We start from the raw sequence: 24,574 nt of genomic DNA on the forward strand, positions 1-24,574 counted from the left end.
TAATCAGATCATTGAGCTCAAGGAAGCATACAAATATAATTCTGCGTGATGGATGGGAGCAGAGATCCTGGGTCGTCACTATTTAACACAGCCACAAAGTCATCATTATGGCTAAACCCCCGGCCATTTCTACAATGTATCTTCTTACAATCAATCTAACCCTAACTGTAACCTTAATCGTAACCACACTGCGAACCCTACGCCTAACTATAACCTTAAATTAAGACCAAAAAGCAAATGTATGTAGACAATTTTGACTGTGGCTGTGAATCTGACTTTGTGGCTGTATTGTCTAGTGGAAACCGAGATCCTGGGAGAAAGGTCGACTCGTGACGTCATGATTATCTGTCAAGTGAAGGTCACGAGGGCATCGAAAGGTGAGGTAAGACAGAAGTAAAGAAGAGGTTGTTATTTCATTTGTTTTTAGATGAAGGGAGGTCATTGGCGCCGCCATGTAAGTGTCATATAACGTAGCTAGCTAGCTATAAGTATTGAACAAAAATGTATGGTTGGTCATATACAACTAACTTACTTTTTATTGTTTTTTTTTAGAGAGCTTGAGTCCATGTCCAGAGCTTGATAGCTAGCTCAGCTAAACCACATTTGATTTATTTTGGCAGTGAAGATAGCTAACGTTAGCTAGCTTGGTTAGTTAGCCTCTGTGGCCTGGTTGGCTCTAGCTATCCAACATCATACTAGAGAACGAATGTCAATTTAAAAAGTGTTAGCTAACAGAATCCTTGTAATACCTCGCTTAATGTACTTCATGAGAATAGAAAATAGAAGAACTAAATTAGGCATAATTTCTATTACAACGAAGACATTGGTTTTGTATAACACTATAACGTTACTCATTATAATATAGTTAATATCTCTTTAGCAACAAAAAGCAACATACAGTAAGCTCATTTAGGCCCTGGGTAATGTATTGTACAAAATACAGTACAGTATCGGCCAAGTGCTCCCTACTAAGGCCTATATCAGAGGAGTTGTATCTTCAACAGGGTGTACTAACTAATTAAAATGAATCACAAGCTACAGCTACAATAAACTATTAGCTACCAGAAGAACATTTAAAAATATATATTTTACCATTATTTAACTAGGCTGGTCAGTTAAGAACAAATTCTTGTTTTCAATGACGGTCTAGGAACAGTGGGTTAACTTCTTTGTTCAGGGGCAGAACGACAGATTTGCACTTTGTCAGCTCGGGGATTCGAACTTGCAACCTTTCAGTTACTAGCCCAACACTCTAACCACTAGGCTACCCTGCCTCCCCTATAGCCTAGTCCAGGGGTTCTCAATTTTTTGGGGGTAAGGGATCCCATTTTGTGATAGCAAATTCATCAGGGACCCCCTCATAATCATAACACAACTGGAGTGCGATAAAAAATAATCTACAAGGAGTTTTAATATGACATCTGCAGTGCATGGCTGGATGAACCACGTCTCGGCCTGGAGAGGAAATTTTGCAGTTTTCAAGCAAATTTTCTACAAGTCTAAATATTTTTCCATGGGGCAGAGATTTTGAGTTGTTGCCGCTTTAACGCTAATATACTGCAATTCTACACATTTAGCCACGAGGCAGAGAGAAAACTTTAAAGTTTTAAACCTTAAATTACAGTGCATTGATGTGAAAATAAATACATGTTTTGAGTTAAGAAATGTATAAGTGGTGGAGTACTGTGCCTACCAATATCCCTGTGAGCCTCCCAGGCCCATGTTGCCCAGGGTTAAGAACATAATATTACATTGTATTACACACTTTAAACTTATTTCACAGATCCTTTGGCCAAAAGTTGTTTAATCTGTTAGTAATATTCATTATTCATGTATTTTCCTTTTGAGGTCTGCCTGCGGACCCCCTGCAGACCCCACTTTGAAAACCCTTGGCTTAGCCTAATATCAGGATTTTAAAGCTACAGTCTGGGAATATGTTTAGTTGTTTAATTCGCAAAGAATATAGGCTAACATAGCTACATTTGAGCTATAGTGTCCACCTCAATGTACATCTTTTGGACCCCTAAAACTGCATTGTTGGTTAAGTGCTTGTAAGTAAGCATTTCACTGTAAGGTCTACCTACACCTGTTATATTTGGCGCATGTGACAAATAAAATTTGATTTAATACAGGGCAGTTTCCCAGCCCTGTGGAGGTAGAGAAGGGGCTGCACTAACCCAAAGAACACAGCCACGGTGATGCAAACACCGGGAACAATTCCGCTATATTTGATTGATCAAACAGGATGAAAACAACTAGTAACGGGACATAGTTTACCGCCACATATGGAAGTCATGAGAGTCAAAATGATCCTAAAGACCTTCATGTTATTTCCTGCCTTCCCCAGGCCCGGGCTGTTTAAGAGCCCTGAGAACTGAGAGACAGCAAAACAACATCACCAAAAGGAATCAGGAACAAGACCTAGATCGCATAATATGGTACATGAGGATAGAAGATCCAAAGACCACATAATTAACCACAACTACAAACCAAACTAAACCACTACATTACACCCTGTATCTAAGGGGTCTGAACTTTAAGAAAACCACAGTGTGGACCACCACCAGGTAGCGCTCTGCACAGACACAGCACTGGAACAGGGGACAACCAATCCAGATAAAATCCCACATGAAGGCTGCCACTTTGCCAAGAGCCGCCTCAGGGATGTTAACCTCCATTACGGTTGTATACGTTATCTATGCAGTGGAGGATCTCAGTCATGCTCAACTTGAGGAAGAGGATTTCTGCAGCCAACCCAGTCAGTAAAAATCAGCCACGTCACCCAACCGTTAACAGGAAGGCCAACTACAAAGTAGGAGACTTGGCAAACAGTATACAGTGCATTCGGAAAGTATTCAGACCCTTTGACTTTTTCCACATTGTTACATTACAGCCATATTCTAAAATGGATTACATTTGTTTTTTTCCCTCATCAATCTAAACACAATTCACCATAATGGCAAAGTAAAAATAGGTTTGTAGAAATGTTTGCAAATTCTTTAAAAAAAACAAACATATTACAAATATTACATTTACATAAGTATTCAGACCCTTTACTCAGTACTTTGTTAACACCTTTGGCAGCGATTACAGCCTCAAGTCCTATTGGGTATGAAGCTACAAGCTTGGCACACCTGTATTTGGGGAGTTTCTCCTATTATTTTCTGCAGATCCTCTCAAGATGTGTCAGGTTGAATGGGGAGCGTCGCTGCATAGCTATTTTCAGGTCTCTCCAGAGATGTTTGATTGGGTTCATGTCCGGGCTCTGGCTGGGCCACTCAAGGACATTGAGACTTGTCCCGAAGCCACTCCAGCATTGTCTTGGCTGTGTGCTTAGGGTCGTTGTCCTGTTGGAAGGTGAACCTAAGCCCCAGTTTGAGGTCCCGAGTGCTCTGGAGAGGGTTTTCATCAAGGATCTCTCTGTACTTTGCTCCGTTCATCTTTCCCTCGATCCTGACTAGTCTCCCAGTCCCTGCCGCTGAAGAACATCCCACCCAGCATGATGCTGCCACCACCATGCTTCACCGTAGGGATGGTGCCAGGTTTCTTCCAGACGTGACTTGGCATTCAGGCCAAAGAGTTCAAGCTTGGTTTCATCAGACCAGAGCATCTTGTTTTGAATGGTCTGAGAGTATTTAGGTGCCTTTTGGCAAACTCCAAGTGGGCTGTCATGTGCCTTTTTACTGAGAAGTGGCTTCCGTCTGGCCACTACCATAAAGGCCTGATTGGTGGAGTGCTGCAGAGATGGTTGTCCTTCTGGAAGATTCTCTCATCTCCGCAGAGGAACTCTGGAGCTCTGTCTGAGTGACCATCAGGTTCTTGGTCTCCTCCCTGACCAAGGTCCTTCTACCCCAATTGCTCAGTTTGGCCGGGCGGCCAGCTCTAGGAAGAGTCTTGGTGGTGCCACTGTGTTCTTGGAGACCTTCATTGCTGCAGACATTTGTTGGTACCCTGCCCCAGATTTGTGCCTCGACACAATCCTGTCTCGGGGGTCTACGGACATTTCCTTCGACCTCACGGCTTGGTTTTTGCTCTGGCATGCCCTGCCATCTGTGGGACCTTATATAGACAGGTGTGTGCCTTTGCAAATCATGTCCAATCAATTTAATTTACCACAGGTGGACCCCAATCAAGTTGTAGTAACATCTCAAGGATGATTAATGTAAACAGGATGCACCTGAGCTCAATTCCGAGTCTCATAGCAAAGGATCTGAATACTTATGTGTAAATGTAATGTAAATAATGTAAATAAGATATTTCTGTTTTTGATTTTTTATAAATTTGCCTACATTAAAAAAAAAAATCCGTTTTGTCGTTATGGTGTATTGTGTGTAGATTGATGAGGGAAACAGTTGAATCAATTTTAGAATAAGGCTGTAATGTAACAAATTTTGAAACAGTCAAGGTGTCTGAATACCCTCCGAATGCACTGTAATATTAATTGAAGAGTAGTCCGGTTATGTTGCTGTAGGAGAGGTTAGAGACTGCAGGGTGTTAATTATCAGTGGTGTTCATCTCCTCTTTGGTTGTAGTCTGGCTCGTCTGAAAAATACACCTGGTAGTATCTGTGGACATGAAATCAAAATAGTGGTCAGGAATTTCCAGTCTCTGAAATGTGATTTAAATCACATTATATTGTAGGTGTAAAACTCATTACAGCCGGCACACCACCCACGTTGCTTCCTACTGTGTGATCTAACTGAGTTCTCAAGGATTGCCATCAGACATTTTCATTGGATATTGACGACATGAAGCCAAGTACATTCTTAAAACATACGGATGTACTCATTGTGTACCTTTTTAAATAAAATATCTGTCAAAAGTACATTCATCTTAATCTCTAAGTTGGAGTGCATTTCACAAGTCAAACAAATGCAAATGTTTTCAGACAAAATATGATGAGGAGCCATGATACAAAATACTCTATCTTGCTCGAATTAATCATTTATTATTTGAAAATATTTGAAACTCGATCAAACCTGGGCTGATGGAATGCTCTTCTCTTTAGTAGTGATACATTGTTGTTGTTTTTCTTTCTTAGTTTTTTGGTTTACAATCTGTTGCATCTGACACAGTCCAAATACCTGTGTTTGTGTGTTTATGTTCATGCAGCCACTGGCTCACATGTCACACAATACTATAGGCTAGTAAGTCATGCAAATACAGTATGTTAGTGTTACGGGCCCAATATCCATAATTTAAGTCTGTTTCTCTAATATGATCAATCTATTACAGTTTTAACAATTCTGCACAAGTGCTACTCAGATCTTGACTCTCCATTCTTGCTCTACTTTTGTTTGTCCCCCTCCAGGTCTGAAGATGGGTGCTCTTTCAAGTCAAGTCCTATTTTCTCAGCAGTCAAATATAGAGCTCTCGACTATTCTTCTGAGGTGAGTTGACCACTTAGGCCTTTCCCCTCTATCTGAAGCCTGTGTGTTAGCCAATGATTTATCCCCTGTTTATTATTTCTAGTAAACATAAGTTAGTGTTGTATATTGTTACCAAACATTTTTTTTTTTTATTGCTTCCATTGCAACAGGCAAACTCAATCGAGTACAGCTAAAGTATTTGAAATTATTTATTCAAGGTATTATTTTCGGCTTTGCCTCATACCTATAACTGCAGCCATGCTGAAATAAGTAGTTTACTATGCCGTCTCGTATAAAATTGCTTTATTTGAACCTTGGTCTGATGTTAGATTGCATCGTTGTCTCAATCTATAGGCTTCTACTAGTCTCAAATTGACCATGAACTGGCTGGCCCTGCCGATGCCCTACCATCTGGGTAGCAGTGACCTCTACCCCCACACTGGTAACCCCCCTGAGGTCACCTACAGGAAACCATGGAGCAGAGGTATGTTGAGTTACTCTTTTTAATGACTTATCTACCCGACTACCCAGCAGTTGGCCCTATTCCAAGGTTTTTCAATGTAAATGCTTCAATTATATATGGGCCAACATAGATTTGTATGATTATGATTATCTATAGGAATTAGTCTAAACATTTACATTATTGCATCAGCAGTGGTTAGATAAGAACTCATAGACAAGTTTTTCCTATTCCTTGTTTTGACAGGGAATGTGATTTCCAACTGCAAACTGTTTGTCAGTGGATCTGTACTAGATGACTTGGGCATTAAAGGACAACCAACATGCTCTCTTGAGAAGTAAACACTTCATTTGAAAACATGTATATAGTCTACTGTACACCTACAGTATGTGTGTTTAAAGACAATCCAAATGCTTAAAGTTCAGTTTACACCTGAGAAGTTACTGAAGGATTGTATGCGCTACATTTGACAGGGTTTTCTCATCATTATGTAATTTTTCAGGCTGAGTGTTAGTCTGACCCAGGTGAGAGTGGATCTTCTGGAGGTGATACCGAGCTCCAACCCTAACTCGCAGCTTGATTTAGATAGAGATGAAGCAGCGTGGCTCCTGAGAGAGGCTAGGAAGGACAAGGGACACTTTGTCTGTAATGAATCCTTTAGCAAGAGCACAGGAGAGAAAATGAGCCCAAGACATCAGCGTGACGGTCAGTTCATAACATAATGCCTCAATGCAAATATTCCTACACTGTGTATCAGACAATGTTATTTTCCTATTACTGGATGAATAACGATGAAGAGGGAAATCCCTTGAATTATTTTGAATTACATATCCAGAGATATCCTGTCCTAAGGTATCTGCTATAAGCTGTGTCTATGTCAGTAGAGGTAAGTTAAAAGAAACAAGTCGCAAAATAACTATGTGGACATGTACTGATATAACCAAACTTGTATTTTCCTCTCAGATCTTGTCATGCCAGAGGAGGTTCTGTTTGCTGATCACTTGCCACAGTTCAGGAAACATCTGCCCTCCATGAAAGCCAAGTTGTCCAGACTCAGGAACCTGCCCGTGTCAGATCCTCTTCTCAGCTCCACTGGAGGCACCCTGTCAGAGGAAGCTATTTTCAGGTAGGCAACAGTATTGGGGTCATTTCAGTGAACTCAGTAAGGGAATTGGAATTAAATTAATGAATCATCCTTATAGAAAACCATGGACAATTTTCAATTCATTAAGGATATTTTCATTCATGGTGGTAATATACAGTTGTCTTTGTTGTGTAGTATACTTAATGATCCGTTTTTGTTTTGTAAACTATTTAATGTCATTTGGGCTTTCAGGCACTGTGTGGCCTATGAGGTACCCCTTGATGCAGAGACGGAACGCTCCGAAACCTGTTCAAACACTGACGAGGACTTTAGCAAAGAGTCGTTGTTGAATGAAGAGGTCATTTATTTGTATTATTATTATTTTAATGTTTTATTAACAACAAAAAACAAAATACAGTCATACTTTGCAACACAGTATGCAAAATAAAGACAATCTTTATACACAGGGTATACACATTTAAAGCTTTTCTGGCGACCTGACTAAATTCACATAGAAATGTGAGTTATAGGTCTAAAGAAGCGGTAGATCTGTTCTTTGTGCGCTATTTTTATGCTTCCCGTTCTTAAGTTTCATTTTTTTTGTCTTTTCCATAACCATAAATATTGTAGTTTCAGCTGTTTGAAGCTGGTGTACAAAGCTGAAAGTAAAATATGTTTCGCAATGGTTTAGATGGTACAATGATACTCTACACTATGACTGCTCGTTTTGTCACATGAACTGAAATTAAGCGAACTATTAGAATTTTAGCAACCAGGAAATGGTGGAGCGATTTCTGCGTAGTGCATCTTTAAACAAAAATATATAAGGCTTCACAGGCATTTAGGGTTCGCTTTGCATTACCATTTTTAAAATGTATTCATGCAGCATTTTAAAGTAATTTTCTTGACTTTTCTTTAGCACTTGCATTTATGTATAAAATATTTACAATACATAAAAGAGATTCATTATGTATACTTTGTTCTGATCCAAATCCTGAGGATGAAATCAAAGTAATGCATCCTTACCGTCAAGCTGAACCCCAGCACCAGTTGATCTAATAAAGAAAGGATCAAGGTTTGTCCCAAAAAAACCTTAGTACAATCATAGAGAATGAAGAGATGATCATACAGGACACTGAGGAGGAAGATTATATAACAAATCTGTTTAGCAAATAGTTACCAGATTGTATAAATTATTCAATGTTTTTCCTTTCTTATAGTCTCTGATGTTACCTGTTGAAATGGACACCTGCACACCCAAGAGGGAAGATTGCCTCCCTTTTTCAAATATTCCTAAACTATTGAATGTTCTACCCGAATTGATAGAGGAGCGAACCTCTTGCCTGGATATGCTCACTAAAGGTGGGGGTGTAACTATATCTAGGAACAGCATTTACCGTGTTGAATGACTGTGATTGAAGCTTACCAATAACAACCTGTTTTATGTTCTTTCTTTCAGCAACTCCCTCAGATGCACTGGAGTCAGTGGACACATCCCAGTTTGAAGTGCCAAGGCTGCCAGTCAATGACTCTCACTGTGAGATTAATGAAATCCTGCTGGATCTCAAGTCATCAGGTACAAAACTATCGCTTTACTGTAGATCTTACTTTAGTGTATATCTTACTTTACTGTATATTCTCATTATGTGTCAATAGTCAATAAATCAACAGAATGGCTACATAGATCTTACTTTACTGTAGATCTCACTTTACTGTATATTCTCATTGTGTCAATAGTCAATAAATCAACAGAATGGCTACATACACTGTACAATGTATAATCGACATATGGTATAACCAAATCAATGTGTGAATTATTAGAATTTCCACCCCCCTCCTATCAGATCACTTGGTGTTGCCTACTCAGATGGAGATGGACCTACCCCTTACCCCCACTCCCAAGCCCAACCTGACCCAGCTCTGTCTGGCCTCCTCGCAACTCCCAGCTGAGCAGATCTCTCCACTCTACAGAGAGTAAGTCACCTCTTGACCTATCACCAGTTTGAGGGTAAGACTATAAAGATAATACCATGTATTTTTCAGAGCTGGGGTACATTCCTTGGCGTGTTCTACCACTGCATATGTGGCTGCTTATATCAGGATACAGGATATAGCAACCTGCAATGTTGTTTGTTCTGGGATTCCATCACTAAGTGTGCTGCACCCTATACACAGTACATCATATATATATGGCTCTGTAAACGTGCCACTGAGTGATGCAGCGTGCCACTGAGTGATGCAGCGTGCCACTGAGTGATGCAGCGTGCCACTAAGTGATGCAGCGTGCCACTAAGTGATGCAGCGTGCCACTAAGTGATGCAGCGTGCCACTAAGTGATGCAGCGTGCCACTAAGTGATGCAGCGTGCCACTAAGTGATGCAGCGTGCCACTAAGTGATGCAGCGTGCCACTAAGTGATGCAGCGTGCCACTAAGTGTTGCAGGGTCTCATGGGGCCGGTGATTGTCTTGTAGTTATTTTGTGTCTGAGAAAGATCAGGAGGAGATGGAAGAGGCACTTTGGAGGGCAGAGAAGCACCTTGACTTGGTATTGGGCTTTCTTTTGACAGGTAAGAGCATAGTACTGTAGTTGGATGAGGTGTGTGACATAACAAGACTTATCACAACTTACAATATGCACTGTTACCAGTTCAGAGTTACCTAAGTTCCCTCTGTCACACTTCCTTTGCCTGCATTCATGCTGCATTTTGCACATTGCGTTGTTAGCAGCAGTGCATTACTAAGAATACATTTTATTCTCTTTGCTAAATGCTAACAGAGCCTCAGAAGTCAGAATCCGTTGTGCAGCTCCAGCCTTTGACCGAAGTCTTATTAGGGATTGGTTGGGACAACTCTGTGAGACTCGATGAAGGAATGGAACTATCATGTCTGGGAACAAACTCACCAGGACTGACAGGGATGTATGGGAATGGTTCCTCTGACTTCACTGAGAGTATGATGATCTCAGACCAACCCCACCTTATGGAGACTTTGAGCAGTATGATAGAGGACTTCACACTACTATCACCCTGCCAGATGGACAGTAAGTTTGACTCATCTATAAAACTGTTGACCCACTGCTGTATTGCTAGCTACCTGTCTAGGTAACTGTAAATTCTTTCAAAGCGTGAAACTTATTGAGGATGTTGTGTTATCTTGTTTTACAGATATATTGAGTGAATCTGTAGATGACTCTGGTAAGTTTAATATCAGGCCGATATATGAATCAGTTTATTACCATATAATATAATAAGCACCTTGCTGCCGCTATCTTCCGCAGTGCCTCAAAAAAACATTGAAAAGGTGTATAATATGGCTGCAGCAAAGTTCTGGATCTCACTCCTCTCTGTCCCTAGAGTTGTCAGGCCCACCAAGTGAGATCAAAGGCAGGTCTATCCTGAAGAATGCAACGCCCATGGTTGTGCCATATCATCAGGTGAGAGAGAGAGCTGGGAACACAGTCATTTCAGCACCAGCTGTTGCCACTTCCCAGGAGAGAGAGAGAACCGGGAATGTGGCCCTCACAGCCCAAGCATCTACTTCTTCCCAAGAGAAAGAGAGATCTGGGACTGTGGTCTTTTCAACGCAGGCTGTTTCAACGTCTCGTGAGAAAGAGAGAGCTGGGAGTATGGCCATCTCAGCAGCACAGGCTACCACCACTACTTACCTGGAGAAGTTCAACCATGCCGTTAGACCTCAGAAGAAGGAGGGTTTACCTGACCAGAGAGCTAATGTATCCAAACCCGGTGTGAGAGACCGTCACATGAGTCTCCCAGTGGCTAAACCTCAGAAGGACTTAGACCCTCTGTCCACTTTCATGATGTTAAGGGCCCAACAGAGAACCTACGTCTCGGTGTCGCCTCAGAACCATACAAGCACCCCAGGTAAAGTATGAAGTAGATACATATGATATTTTACTGTCCATGTTCAGGGCAATTCACCATGACAAGCAGTATTCACAGCAACATGGGTTTGTGAGATTATTTTAGGCCCTCTAAGCATTTAACTTATTTAATAAGTAAGTGAATGATTTTCAGTGGCACAGGTGGAGCAGCAGACACCACAGCCACCTACGACAGAAATGAGGCCTGGCTTCGATGTAAAGCCTGTTGCCTATGCAGTCACAGGAAATGACATCAGAGCCCCTGAGGAAATAATTCAGCCTGTCCCTGAGGACAGACATAACAGCAAAGTCATACAAATCCAAGCCACAGGTACAGTGTGATACTGTGGTACACATTGAACTAAATAATCCTACTAAATATGTTCACCTATATTAACAGCTAAATACTGTTACTAAACATGTATATAGCTACAGTATATTGATAACCAAATGCAGACGATTCTGTGAAAACTGATTCCATCGTCCCCTAACCTTGAGCAGGTTGGCAATCATTGTGATGACTCATGTACTGGAGGCAGCTTTGCAAGGTAGTCACTAGCTGGCACAGCCACAATGTCCTAAAATATATTTTTAAACCTAACCTTAACCACACTGCTAACCTTACGCCTAACCCTAACCTTAAATTAAGACCATTTCATGAATTATTACGATATATAGTCAATTTGGACTTTGCAGCTGGCCAATCTAGAGGATATCACTCAGCTCTGCCTCCAGGACAAGATTCATCCCAATAAACATCAAGCTGCTAACCATGACACATGTCCAATTCTGAGCACAGTTACAGCCGCCTCCCCTCCCTCTGTGCTGCAGAGAGTCAGTTCTGGGCGTACAGAGAGCTGCAGGCATTTGCTCTGCCCTGCCTGTCCAGAGCCAGGGAGCTGGGGCTGACTAACACAGCCTGTGGAGACTTCAGCACCCTGTACCCGGACCATACACGTTTCCTACTGAAACAGCAGGAGAAGGAGCTCAGCATTCGACAGGGCCAGGGTGAGACACACACACATTTACCAAACACAACCAGTCAGGCACCCATCATGCTTGGACACTGGTGTATATATGTGTTGGCTTATTCTGGCGTGTGCTTCCTTGACTTTCCATTTGTTTAGTAGATTTCTGATCTGATAAACTGTGTTTAAGCCACGATTGAAAGGATTAAAGTAATACAAATTAAGGTAATAATATACTGCAGCCTAGTTATTGAATCTGAACATCTCATTTTATGGCCTGACATTGAAGAAGTTGTTTGATGTTGTGTTGCAGACCCAGAGGCTTTGTTTAACTATGTGGCACTGATACATGTCCTTGTGACAGTGAAGGACCTGCTCTTCAAGTGTGACCTCAGCACTGCAGTGGGTCAGTATACAGGAGTTGAAAATGTCAACTCCAGCACACTGCTATTCAACAATGCTTTTAATTGATCGCAAACCACGGTTTTGTCCTCTATATATATGGAATTCCCCTCTTTTTGGTCCTGTAACAGAGTACCTATCCAAGGCCACAGAGGCCTGTGCGGGGCAGAGTCTGGACAAGCTGGTGAGAAAGCTGGAGATTGTTCTGTATCTCAGTCAGAAAAATCAAGAGCCCAACCCTAAGATACTGGAACTGCAGGAACAGCTTACCACATGGGTGCAGAGCAAGAGCAATGGGGTCCAAAACTCCAATGTGAGTTTTCTTTCCTATCAAAATGCATATGTATATGAAAAGTATTGCAATTCATTCAACATGACAGCTAAAAGGCACGATAGGATCTACAGTATGTGAACTTCACCACAAACCCGACTACGTTGTGAAAGTCACCACAATTGATGACCGTAGTATTTCAGAGGTAAATACGTTTTATATTGTAGGTTCTGGTGATAATAACAATGGACTTGGACTGTGCCAGAGCTATGCTCATTAAAGCCCTGAGCCTAGTCACAGGTAAGGAAACTTTCTCGCTTCTCTCAGACTTGACCTAATATTGTCTAGTTTGTATTACTCAGTAATGCCAATTCAAGCAGACATGGCCTGTTGCGGTGGATTTATCTTACACTTGCTCACGGTTTTTATTTAATAGTCTTATGCAAGATTACTTTAGTAATCAGCCCCACCGTGTGTGTGTGTGTGTGTGTGTGTGTGTGTGTGTGTGTGTGTGTGTGTGTGTGTGTGTGTGTGTGTGTGTGTCCCAGGTGAGGCTGTAGCTGCAGTGTATCCTGAGGAGAGTCGAAGTAAGCTGGAGGGTTCGAAAATTCTAGATAGGTGATTATCTTCCAAAACTCTATTTATACATACTTCTTTTGTTTATTGGAACTCCTATTGAGAAATTATACTGTCATGCCTTCTCCCTTCTCCCAGCCTGCAGCATAGCTGCTGTGTGGTGGTGTGTAGTCAGCACATGGGAGCAGACTTCCCCTGGGACTGTTTCTCCCTGGTGGTGGAGTACAGCAACACAGAACACTCGCCCTGGGCTGCCATCTGCACAGAGAGGAACATTACACACATCACCTTCCAGACCAGGATACCTAATTCCTCTGGTTTGTATTGAACTCGGCAGGAAGATGATTCTTTAAAATTGTGTTAATTGCTTCTTGGCCATTTCTCATGAAATTCTGAAATGATCGATCAATTATGATAATCGAATGTATTTATAGAGCCCTTTTTACAACAGCAGTTGTCACAAAGTGCTTATACAGAAACCGAGCCTTAAACCCAACAGAGCAAGCAATGCAGATGTAGAGGCACTATGATAATCAATACTCCTTTCACCAATTACCATTTGTGTGTGCTTGCGTGTCTGTGTTTGTATTAATCCACCAGTGAGTGACCCTGAGTCTTGGTCCCTGGAGCAGAGTGTCCCCTTCGTGTTGTTTGTGACCGAGGGTCTGCTCAGCTGTCCTCTGTTGCTTCAGATACTGGAGTCAACGTGGGTCTTCTTTCCACTGAATCATTTGAAGTCACTTCTGAAATCTGTTGACTTTATTGGCCTTATTTTTTGGAGTAGGTTTGAGGGTGTGTCTCTTTGTTGCAGGTGTAATATGACTGTATTGGAGAGGAGCCACTCTCAGTCCTTACAGATGCTTGGAGGGACTCACCACTATGCTGTGATTACAGTAGACGAAAGCACGGCAGTCATCATTCAAGTAGGTCCTCCTGGCCAGTCCCAGTGAGGAGAGGGCCTTGCTCTGTCTGTCTTTAGAAGGATCTTATCCATTGTTTAGTTGTGTCCCAATAAATGTTCTTCAGAAGAATGTCTCTCCATCAAAATGTACTGTATGCCCATGGCCTTTTCCCTTCATACACTCCCCTCCCTATCCTATTATTACATTGTTGAATAACACATTTCCCCAGTTGATAACACTTTTCTATCTGTTTCTGTCTCATACCTAGAAGAACTGTAGGTTAAGACATTATTCTAAAACTGTGCATATGTGTTCTTTGCTCTGGTCTCCCCCATCACCAGGAGCAGGAGGAGCTGTGTCAGGAGCGGGCCTGTGAGAGTCTAGTGATTCGACTGACTGCTCTGTCTCTGCAGTACAGCTGCTGCTGGCTCATCCTTCACTGCCAGCAGGACTCTGGGTTAGTACTCAACACCAACGCGCACACATTTCCCACAGATTACATTTTTGAATTGTCTTTGTGGTCGTCTTTGTGGTCGTCTCTGTGGGTGTAGGTTGACCAGCGAGGGCTTCAACAACCTGGTGTTGGTTTACTCCGCTCTGGTGCTGTTTGGCCTCAAGACTGAGGACCTGGATGTCAAGGTAAAATACATTCAGCTCTCATCAAAATCAACCATGCAAGTCTGATACAACATTTCTATGAATATTTTTTTTCTCTCAATACCAGGTGCTGATTGTATCAGAAGTGGTGGACATTGCCAAATGGATCTGCCAGATAGCCTTCCATACACTGCTGTCCAGTGACAGAGATCCTCTCAGCTACCTGGACAGAGAATGGCTTTCTGTGATTTCCTCAGAGGTGATTAGTAACTACTGTAGTCTAACCAAACTGCCTTTTTATCTCTCGGTAGCATGTGGTATTTTCATCCTTTCCACTGCTATTATTATCATTTGGTTCAGGTTATTAATCAACCTACTGGGGTGTTTACAAACACAACAGGAACAAGATTATCCACATGTATTGATTCCATTTTTCCTAATACTGTAGAACTTTGTTCTAAAGCTGTATCCGTACCCATTGGATGCAGTGATCACAATATAGTGGCTATATCCAGGAATGACAAAGAAAGCCGAAAGCTGGGCCTAAAATAGTGTATAAGAGATCATACAAAATATTTAGCTGTGACTCTTATGTGGATGATGTTAAAAAAATGTTGTTGGTCTGTTGTTATTAATAAGGTGCATCCAGACACTGCACTTGATGAATTTATGAAATGGCTTCTTTCAATTATTGATAAACATGCACCTTGAATGTTAGAACTGTGAGGGCTCCGTGGATTGATGAGGATATTGAAAAACTGTATGGTTGAAAGAGATGGGGCAAAAGGAGTGGCTAATACATCTGACTGCACATCTGACTGGCTGACTTACTGCAAATTGAGAAATTATGTGACTAAACTCAACAAAAGAAGGAGAAACTGTATTATGAAGCCAAGATTAATTGTATAAAAAACTTGAAATTAAAGTATGGGCAGAAAGACAAATTCAACTCCATCTTTCATCTAATCAGATGGCTTATTCATCACAACCATTTGATGTTGCCAATTATTTTAATGACTACTTCATTGGCAAAGTGGGCAAACTTAGGCAGGAAATGCCAACAACAAACAGTGAGCCATCATACTCATGCATAAAAATACAAATAATGAAAGAAAAGCAGTGCAAGTTAGAATTTTGGTGGATTCTTTTTTATCAATCAATCAATAATGACAAATCTCCTGGCATTGGCAACTTAGATGGAAAGCTACTGAGGATGGTAGCTGACTCTTTAGCCACTCCTATCCGTCATATATTTAATCTGAGCCTAGAGGAAAGTCTTTGTCCTCAGCCTGGAGGGAAGCCAAAGTCATTCCGCTACCCAAGAGTGGTAAAGCGGCCTTTACTAGTTCTAACAGCAGACCTATCAGCTTGCTGCCAGCTCTTAGCAAACTGTTGGGAAAAATTGTGTTTGACCAAATACAATGCTATTTCTCTGTAAACAAATGAACAGACTGTCAGCATGCTTATAGAGAAGGGCACTCAACATGTACTGCACTGACACAAATGTCTGATGATTGGTTGAAAGAAATTGATAAGAAGATTGTGGGAGCTGTACTGTTAGATTTCATTACAGCCATTGATATTATTGACCATTAACTGTTGTTGAGAAAACGTATGTGCTATGGCTTTTCAACCTCTGCCATATTGTGGATACAGAGCTATCTATCTAATAGAACTCAGAGGGTTTTCTTTAATGGAAGCTTCAATAATGTCAAACACGTAAAGTGTGGTCTACAGCAGTCAGCTCTCTAGGCCCTCTACGTTCTTCTATTTTTACCAATGACCTGCCACTGGCATTAAACAAAGCATGTGTGTCCATGTATGCTGATGATTCAACCATATACGCATAGCTAATGAAGTCACTGAAACCCTTAACAGAGTTGCAGTCTGTTTTCGAATGGGTGGTAAACTTGTCCTGAACATCTCTAAAACTAAGAGCATTGTATTTGGTACAAATCATTCCCTACGTTCTAGTCCTCAGCTGAATCTGGTAATGAAGGGTGCGACCCAGAACAAGTGGAGGAGACTAAATGACTTTGTGTTACCTTAGATTGTAAACTGTCATGGTCAAAACATATAGATTCAACATATAGATTAAATTGTGAAAATGGGGAGAGGTCTGTCTGTAAAAAAGAGAAGCTCTGCTTTTATAACACTGCACTCCAAAAAGCAAGTCCTGCAGGCTCTAGTTTTGTCTTATCTTGAATATTGGCCAGTTGTGTGGTTGAGTGCTGCAAGGAAGACCTAGTTAAGCTGCAGCTGGCCCAGAACAGAGTGGCACGTCTTGCTCTTCATTGTAATCAGAGGGCTAATATAAATACTATTCATGCCAGTCTCTCTTGGCTAAGAGTTGAGTAGAGACTGACTGCATCACTTCTTCTTTTTTTATGAGAGACATTGTGTTGAAAATTCCAAATTGTTTGCATAGTCAACTTAAACTCATCTCTGACACACACACTTACTCCACCAGACATGCCACCAGGGGTCTTTTCACAGTCTCTAAATCCAGAACAAATTCAACAAAGCGTACAGTATTATATAGAGCCATTGCAAAAACAGATAAAGCAACACCACACGGCACAACACCTCTCCCCTATTTGACCTGGATAGTTTGTGTGTATGTATTGAAATGTAGGTTACATGTGCCATTTTTAAATGTATGTAATTCTGTCCTTGAGCTGTTCTTGTCTATTAATGTTTGGTATTATGTCATATTTTGTGTGGACCCCAGGAAGAGTAGATGCTGCTTTTGCAACAGCTAATGGGGATCCTAATGAAATACCAAATTCATGTAGTTAATTTCAGAGTGCTGTAATAGTGCCGATGTCATCATTTAGTTAATTAATGACGGAAGCATACAGTTTACACAGAGGGAATTAGTTGTCCCAGTGGACGGTCTGTGTGTGCGAATGTGTGCGAATGTGTTTGTATGTGTATTTGCTCTTGTGTATTTGGATGTACAGTACCAGTCAAAAGTTTGGACACACCTACTAATTCAAGGGTTTTTCTTTATTTTTACTAGTTTCTACATTGTATAATAATAGTGAGGACATCAACACTATGAAATAACACATGGAATCATGTAGTAACCAAAAAAGTGTTAAACAAATCAAAATATATTTTATATTTGAGATTCTTCAAATAGCCACCCTTTGCCTTGATGACAGCTTTGCACACTCTTGGCATTCTCTCAACCAGCTACATGAGGTAGTCACCTGGAATGCGTTTCAATTAACAGGTGTGCCTTTGTGGAATTTCTTTCCTTCTTAATGCTTTTGAGCCAATCAGTTGTGTTGTGACAAGGTAGAAAATAGTAAAAATAAAGAAAACCCTTGAATGAGTAGGTGTGTCCAAACGTTTGACTGGTACCGTGTGTGTCTTTTTGCGTGTATGTATGTGTTTGTTTATTTGGTCTCACCGGCTGCTCTTCCCTTATGTCTTCCCCCCAGGAGGAGAGGTGCCTCTTAGGTTTCCCCTGTGTGAACCCTTTGGTGGCCCAGCTGATGTTGAGTAGGGGCCCCTCTCTCCACTGGCTCCTGGGGGCCTCCCTCTCCCAGCTGCAGGAGCTGCTCCCTGAGGTCCCTCACAAAGTCATCAAGGTGACCTGGCCAGCCATCTCCTCTCACGAGTTTCCTAGTCTTGTCATACACCTTGCCTTCATTGGGAAGTAAATATGGGGTTGTATCTTACTTTTTTGTATATTACCATGTAGATGTATGCGTTTTCCATATGCTATGGAACATATGCATCGTCATCGTTACGAACTTTGTCTTCGGTTATGTTTTATCAGCCAAACTCTGTGATGGTGCTATATTGATAATACAAACTTGAAATAATGACCTTCCTTCTTATTTCAGCTCTTCAGTGACACCACGTCTCTGTACAAACTGACTGCGGCTGCCTCCTCCACAGAGTCTCACACTGACTTCACTCATCAGAAAGACCACAATAGCCTCACTGAGCCTTGGGCCACAAGCAGAGACAATAAATACACACACACCGACCCTAATACAAGCCGCGACCCACACGCCGACTGCAACCGTCACACACACCGCGACCCAGAACCATTCAACTCCAACTGCTTCCTTGCTGGCTCCCCCAGTGCTGAGAGTGTAGCGGGGAGCTTCTATGAAGAAAGCTCTGTCATGACCAAGGAAGGCGGTGACTTCCAGGTGGACTTGAGTCCCTCCTTCGGCTCCCAGCAGGCCCCTTTTCAGCACACCTGGAGCCACAACCCATGGGAGGTTGAGGAGAGCGATGAGCTGAAGTTTGTAGGCTGGAATAGAGGAGGAGAGGAGTGGACGGGCAGCGCACCCCTACACCAGGAGTCCTGTGGCTCCCCCAGAGACTACGCACCAGAAAATCAATTTCCGACGGGCCTCTCATCCTCATTCAGCTACAGCACCAACACACAGAGACCAGCGTACTCCGACAACCAGATGTACTCGTTCTCTACAGTAGGGTACAGTGACCGGCTGCACTACCCTAATGTCAGCCACTACCCCAGCCTGGCCTCGCCTAGAGGATCTCTGTCATGGGGGGGCAGTAGCAGTGGCAGCCCCTACAACACTGCCCAGGGGAGGGGAGACATGAGTGTGTCACCTGACTATGGGACCAGTTACAGAACGGGGATGGAGAGGAAGAGGAGAGCAGAAGGCCCAGAGATGGCTGGCACAGGTGAAGACTGAGAGTAACATGTTTAGAGTGCTGAGAAATCAAGTTTACATTTAAATAGGTTTTCAGAGAACTCCTTTAGTCGTTTGGAAAAGTTCCAATATAGCCTGAAGTGTGAAAAGAACATAATTATTAATGTAAATGTGAGCAATTATGAGATTATTTTGTCCTGTTCATGTATTTTACTCTTCTTATTTCCCCACAGTTTTAACGCCATTGAAGAGGGGAAAGCTCAGTTATGAGAAGGTGCCAGGCCGAAGTGATGGACAGACAAGACTAAGGTTTTTCTAAAATGTCTCATATTTATGAAGTGGCAAAATAGTAAGATCGACCTGAAAAATGACCAGAAAACTCTTAAAACATACAAGGATAGAATCCTGTCACTCCCTTGCCCTGTCTACAACTAGTGATATTCAGTATGTAAGAAATACAGGTACAGTGCCTTCCAGAAAGTATTCATACCCCTTGACTTATTCCACATTTTGTTGTGTTACTGCCTGCATTCAAAATGGAATACTTTTATTTTGTTTTGTCACCCATCTACACACAATACCCCATAATGACAAAATGAAAACATATTTTTAGAAATCTTGGGAAATGTATTGAAAATGAAATACAGAAATATCTTATTTACATAAGTATTCACACCCCTGAGTCAATACTTTGTAGAAGCACCTTTGGCAGCGATTACAGCTGAGTCTTTCTGGGTAAGTCTCTAAGACCTTTCCACATCTGGATTGTGCAACATTTGCCCATTGAATTTTTTTCAAAATTCTTCCAGATCTGTCAAATTGGTTGTTGGTCATTGCTAGACAACCATTTTCAGGTCTTGCCGTATATTTAAATCAGAAGTATAACTTGGCCACTCAAGAACATTCAGTTTCTTCTTGGTAAGCAACTCCAGTTTATATTTGACCTTGTGTTTTAGGTTATTGTGCTGCTGAAAGGTGAATTAATCTCTCAGTGTCTGGTGGAAAGCAGACTGAACCAGGTTTTCCTCTAGGATTTTGCCTGTGCTTTGCTCTATTCCGTTTCTTTTTTATTCTGAAAAAAACCCCAGTCCTTAACCATTACAAGCATACACATAACATGATGCAGCCACCACTATGCTTGGAAATATTGAGAGGGCTATTCAGTAATGTGTTTTATTGGATTTTCCCCAAACATAAGACTTTGTATTTAGGACAAAAAGTGAATTGCTTTGCCACATTTTTTTGCAGTATTACTTTAATCACTTGTTGCCTACAGGTTGCATATTGTTGAATATTTGTATTCTGTACAGACTTCCTTCTTTTCACTCTGTCAATTAGGTTAGTATTGTGTAGTAACTACAATGTTGTTGAACCATCCTCAGTTTTCTCCTGTCATAGCCATTAAACTCTGTAACTGTTTTTGGCCTTGGTGAAATCCCTGAGCTGTTTCCTTCCACTCCGGCAACTGTGTTAGGAAAGACGCCTGTATCTTTGTAGTGACTAGGTGGAGTGACTAGGGATATTCAATGTCTTGCTTTCTTTTCTTTTTTTTAATCATTTAACAATAGGTGCCCTTCTTTGCGAAAACCCCCCTGGTCTTTGTGGTTGAATCTGTGGTTGAAATTCACTACTCGACTGAAGAACCAATTTATCTGTATGTGTTGGGTTCAGAGATGAGGTAGTCATTCAAAAATCATGTTAAACACTATTATTGCACACAGAGTGAGTCCATACAACTTATTTAGGCTTGCCACAACAAATCGGGTTGAACACTTCTTGACTCAAGACATTTCAGCTTTTCATTTTAAATGTTTAATTCCACTTTGACATTATGGTGTATTGTGTGTAGGCCAGTGACACAAAATCTCAATTTAATCCATTTAAAATTCAGGCTGTAACATAAAATTTCTAAAAAGTCAAGGGGTATGAATACTTTCTGAAGGCTCTGTAATATACCATAGGTTCTTGAGTGTTTTATAGGACACTATTAAATGTTCAACTGTTGTTAGGAAAATAATCATACATTTTTGTGTAAGTTGTTTTTTTAATAAAAATGTTGTGAATCTTTTTATAAGAAGAATGCGTGTAGACAGATTTGTGTAATTTTGACTTTTACAAATTCATATAAAAATTACGTTAAAGATACTTTTTAAATAAAAGCAATCTGAAATGTTGTCCTCTATCTTTCTTTGCTTTTGCCAGAACATGTTAAGCATTGTATCAGGACCATGAACAAGACCGGATTAATATTTATGAACTCAATTGAATGTATGTCAGTAATTTCCATAAATTCAAATGTTCGCTTAGTGCATTTCTAAACATCTTCTGTCTAGTCTAATGCTTTCGTCCTGTGACCTTTCCGTAGCAGTCCACTGTCTCCATGGTTGGTGTTTTTAGCTGTGCCGCAGTGAGAAACAGCAGGTGGACTGGACATCAGGACTGCAATAAAAGCTCCGTTCACAAGCATAGCCACTGTATTTACCGACAATAAGGGACTAAGACTATACTGGTCCCAAATACCTCAGTTACAACTTGTAAAAATGCTTTATGTAGTCAGATAGACACTGCATTTCCACTGCAATGTGAATAGTTGCTGAGAGAAACATTTTGCAGGGTTCGAGAGAATTCCAAAAGGAATACTACAAATATTCTATTTGGGAGATGTGTGTGAAATAACCATTGGGAAAGTAAAACGTGCTTTGTATTCGTTTTTGCTGGGGATTCAGGTTTATATGGATTGTCCCTGCACTGAAAATAAGGATACTTTTTGCTCTGTAATTGACCTGCAATTTAGTCTTTGCCATTCCGACTTGATACATGAATAATTTTAGACTCTAAAATTAGTCAGTTTACGTTAGATTAAATACCAAGATACATTATTATTACGAATACTACTTTTACATAGAATAATATTTCATAATCAGAACATTTTATGAAGGTTCTATTTTTCCAGCTAAAACTGATAGTCTCCCCCCCCCCACTTCATTTCAGAGCTCAAAAGGTAGTTTTTCATTTAGCACAGAAATCCTCTTATCACTGTCTCTCAGAGTGTGGAGAGAGTGCTTATCTCCACCAGCCAGCAGACTGAAGCCTGCTCCCGCAGGAATGAGCCTCAGACAAAGAGCCCCCGAGGGCATTGATTCCTGCCAGCAGCAAACCTCCTCTGTCCATAAGCTACACACACACACACACACACAGACACATACACACCATAAATAACCACCAAGCTAGCCTTTCGTTTCGGTTATATGTCTCTGGCCACATTGCCTTAACAACAAGCCCAACAAAAAGACCAAAAGGGGGTGTTTTTAACGGCAAGCAAAACAAAAGCTGAGGGAGAAAATGATTAAAGAAGTCCAACACGTGGAGGCTAAATCAACATCAGTGTAATGGTCCAGTAATTGGTCCTGCCTGCCACACTTTGGCCCTGGATTGAATAGGTGACATATTGTGAGAATTAACAGGCTGTTCAAATCTAACCTTCAATGCAGAATTCTTTCCTAACCACCTTAAAGGTCAGGCTACTACTGTGATTGTTTTATAACACTATGTTCTTCTAGATAAAGTACTTTGATTGGACAGGCTCTCGATGTGGACGTCAGTTGAAAGGAGACGGTAACATTTACTTTTGTAATTGTAGTCTCTGCATAGTTGTTTCTTTAGCTACACTGATGTTTCTTTTTATTCTGATGACACCACTACAGCATGGCTGTCTTACTGCATTTGATGTTTATACAGTTCAATAAGATCTACAATTGAACAAAACTGACTAATGTATTTTTTTCTCACTTCTCCATAGGAGCTTTATGTTGTTTTCTTCAGGGTCGTCAAGCCGATTGGTTCTTTACCCCCACACACTACCCTCTGTGACAGGAAAACCAAAGCTAAAGCCGAGCTACAGTCCACAGCTCTTCAGATAAAAGTCCTTTGCTGAGCTAAATTTTATGATCATGGTCATGGTGGGGTAAATGCTCTGGGAGAGTGCTGGGCAGCGTTCAGCAGGAAATTGTTGTGGAAGATTGTAGATAGAAATGTCATGAATAAATCTGACAATGTGATTCCTTATTCTACATGTCAGAGAGGCATGTTTATTCTACATAATACATTTCTATCTTAACATTCCACAAAGTTGTGCCCTGGCCCTGCTGAATGCGGCCCTGGGGTGTATTCATTAAGTCTTGCAACGTAAACCGTTTACCGCTTAAGAACCAAATGGAAGCAAACAGAGCAAACGGAACGAAACTGGGAGGGATCGACCTGAATTTGTCCAATAGAAACTCAAGTTTTTGTTGCAAAACAGTTTCCGTTTGGAGTTAACGATTTCGTTGCTAAATGTTTTGCAACAGAATCGGCGTAATGAATACACCCCTGGTGTGAGGATGAGAACGTAGGGACTGGCTGGCTGGCTGAAGGGGCCTACTGCCTGCTGTGAGTGTGTCTGCAGACCTGAGGCCGAGTAGAGTGGAGAGAGCAGGGGAGAGGGGGACCCACCACTGCAGGTGCAGCCCCTTGGAAGTGCAGCAAGGCCCATGAATGGCAGCAATTCAAGGCCGGCCCCATTGGGCCTGTTCTCTAGGCCCCAGCGCTAATCCCAGGCCCTAATCGGATTATGTAAATTCCTACTCCACACAGAGAGACTTTTATGGAAGGCTGCGTCTTTGAAACAACACTTGAAGGGTGTAAAAAAGAACATTAACAATTGGTTAAACTAGACGTCGTTTTTAAAAATCTGAAACGGAGGTTGAAAGTGGGAGGCAGAGAGAGAGGGTGTAGGAGAGGTGGGCCGAGGAGGAGGGGTTGTAGAGAGATGGCTTGACTTGCGCTCATGCTTGTGGCTCAGGGAAGGACCAGCCCGCTCGCTCCCCATGCTCCCCCTGTAATTTATGTGTGGCCCCTGGAATGGCTCAACAAGATTACCATAGTCATAACAAAACGCACATTGTTAAACTGTCAATCTGGATATGGTATTTTTACCTTTTGTGGCCCAATCAGGGTGAATTCAGTGGTAGCAGGACTGGTGATATCAAAGTTTTACTGAATGGGTTACCCATGGTTGATGTTTGCGCATAGAAGGGAACAAATGTCCGGAATTGTAAGGGAAGGATCAGGAAGGGAAACGTCTCAGTTTCAGCTCAATAGGAATTTATTTGTAAGCGTAATGTTACCTTGTAAAAGTCACATCGTTGCGTATTAAAATTCATGAATCATTTAGTGAAATGACTCAACAAAAAGGAGTGGATGATATGAAAGTAAAAGTTTTCCAATATTCTCTGAAATTGTTAAACGTATGATATTACATCAGTATTCATATGTTTACCGCTAACCTATTGGTAATTTCTTTGTTTACAGACAGAAGAGAACACCCAACGGGAAACACAGTGGTCTGCGGCTGGAAACATCACTCTTGAGTTGAACACCA

At 41.4% G+C, this 24,574-nt stretch overlaps 1 protein-coding gene across 1 annotated transcript; it reads left to right on the forward strand.

The window, feature by feature from the left end:
* The first annotated feature begins 107 nt into the window (after positions 1 to 107).
* Positions 108 to 24,568, forward strand: LOC129825884 (protein shortage in chiasmata 1 ortholog-like). The gene is made up of 31 exons (XM_055886007.1): positions 108 to 136; positions 359 to 382; positions 5,312 to 5,390; positions 5,724 to 5,853; positions 6,076 to 6,166; positions 6,332 to 6,534; positions 6,793 to 6,955; positions 7,166 to 7,271; positions 8,134 to 8,275; positions 8,373 to 8,489; positions 8,758 to 8,887; positions 9,386 to 9,480; positions 9,690 to 9,953; positions 10,078 to 10,107; positions 10,267 to 10,794; positions 10,948 to 11,124; positions 11,625 to 11,801; positions 12,075 to 12,167; positions 12,295 to 12,476; positions 12,662 to 12,734; positions 12,983 to 13,052; positions 13,149 to 13,327; positions 13,611 to 13,716; positions 13,822 to 13,933; positions 14,254 to 14,369; positions 14,464 to 14,551; positions 14,637 to 14,768; positions 17,959 to 18,108; positions 18,367 to 19,186; positions 19,389 to 19,464; positions 24,505 to 24,568. Exons 1-31 carry the CDS (start codon positions 108 to 110, stop codon positions 24,566 to 24,568), a joined length of 4,746 nt encoding a protein of 1,581 aa, XP_055741982.1.
* The last annotated feature ends 6 nt before the right edge of the window (positions 24,569 to 24,574 follow it).

Source organism: Salvelinus fontinalis, chromosome 28 (assembly GCF_029448725.1).
Source record: "Salvelinus fontinalis isolate EN_2023a chromosome 28, ASM2944872v1, whole genome shotgun sequence".
Taxonomy (NCBI): domain Eukaryota; kingdom Metazoa; phylum Chordata; class Actinopteri; order Salmoniformes; family Salmonidae; genus Salvelinus; species Salvelinus fontinalis.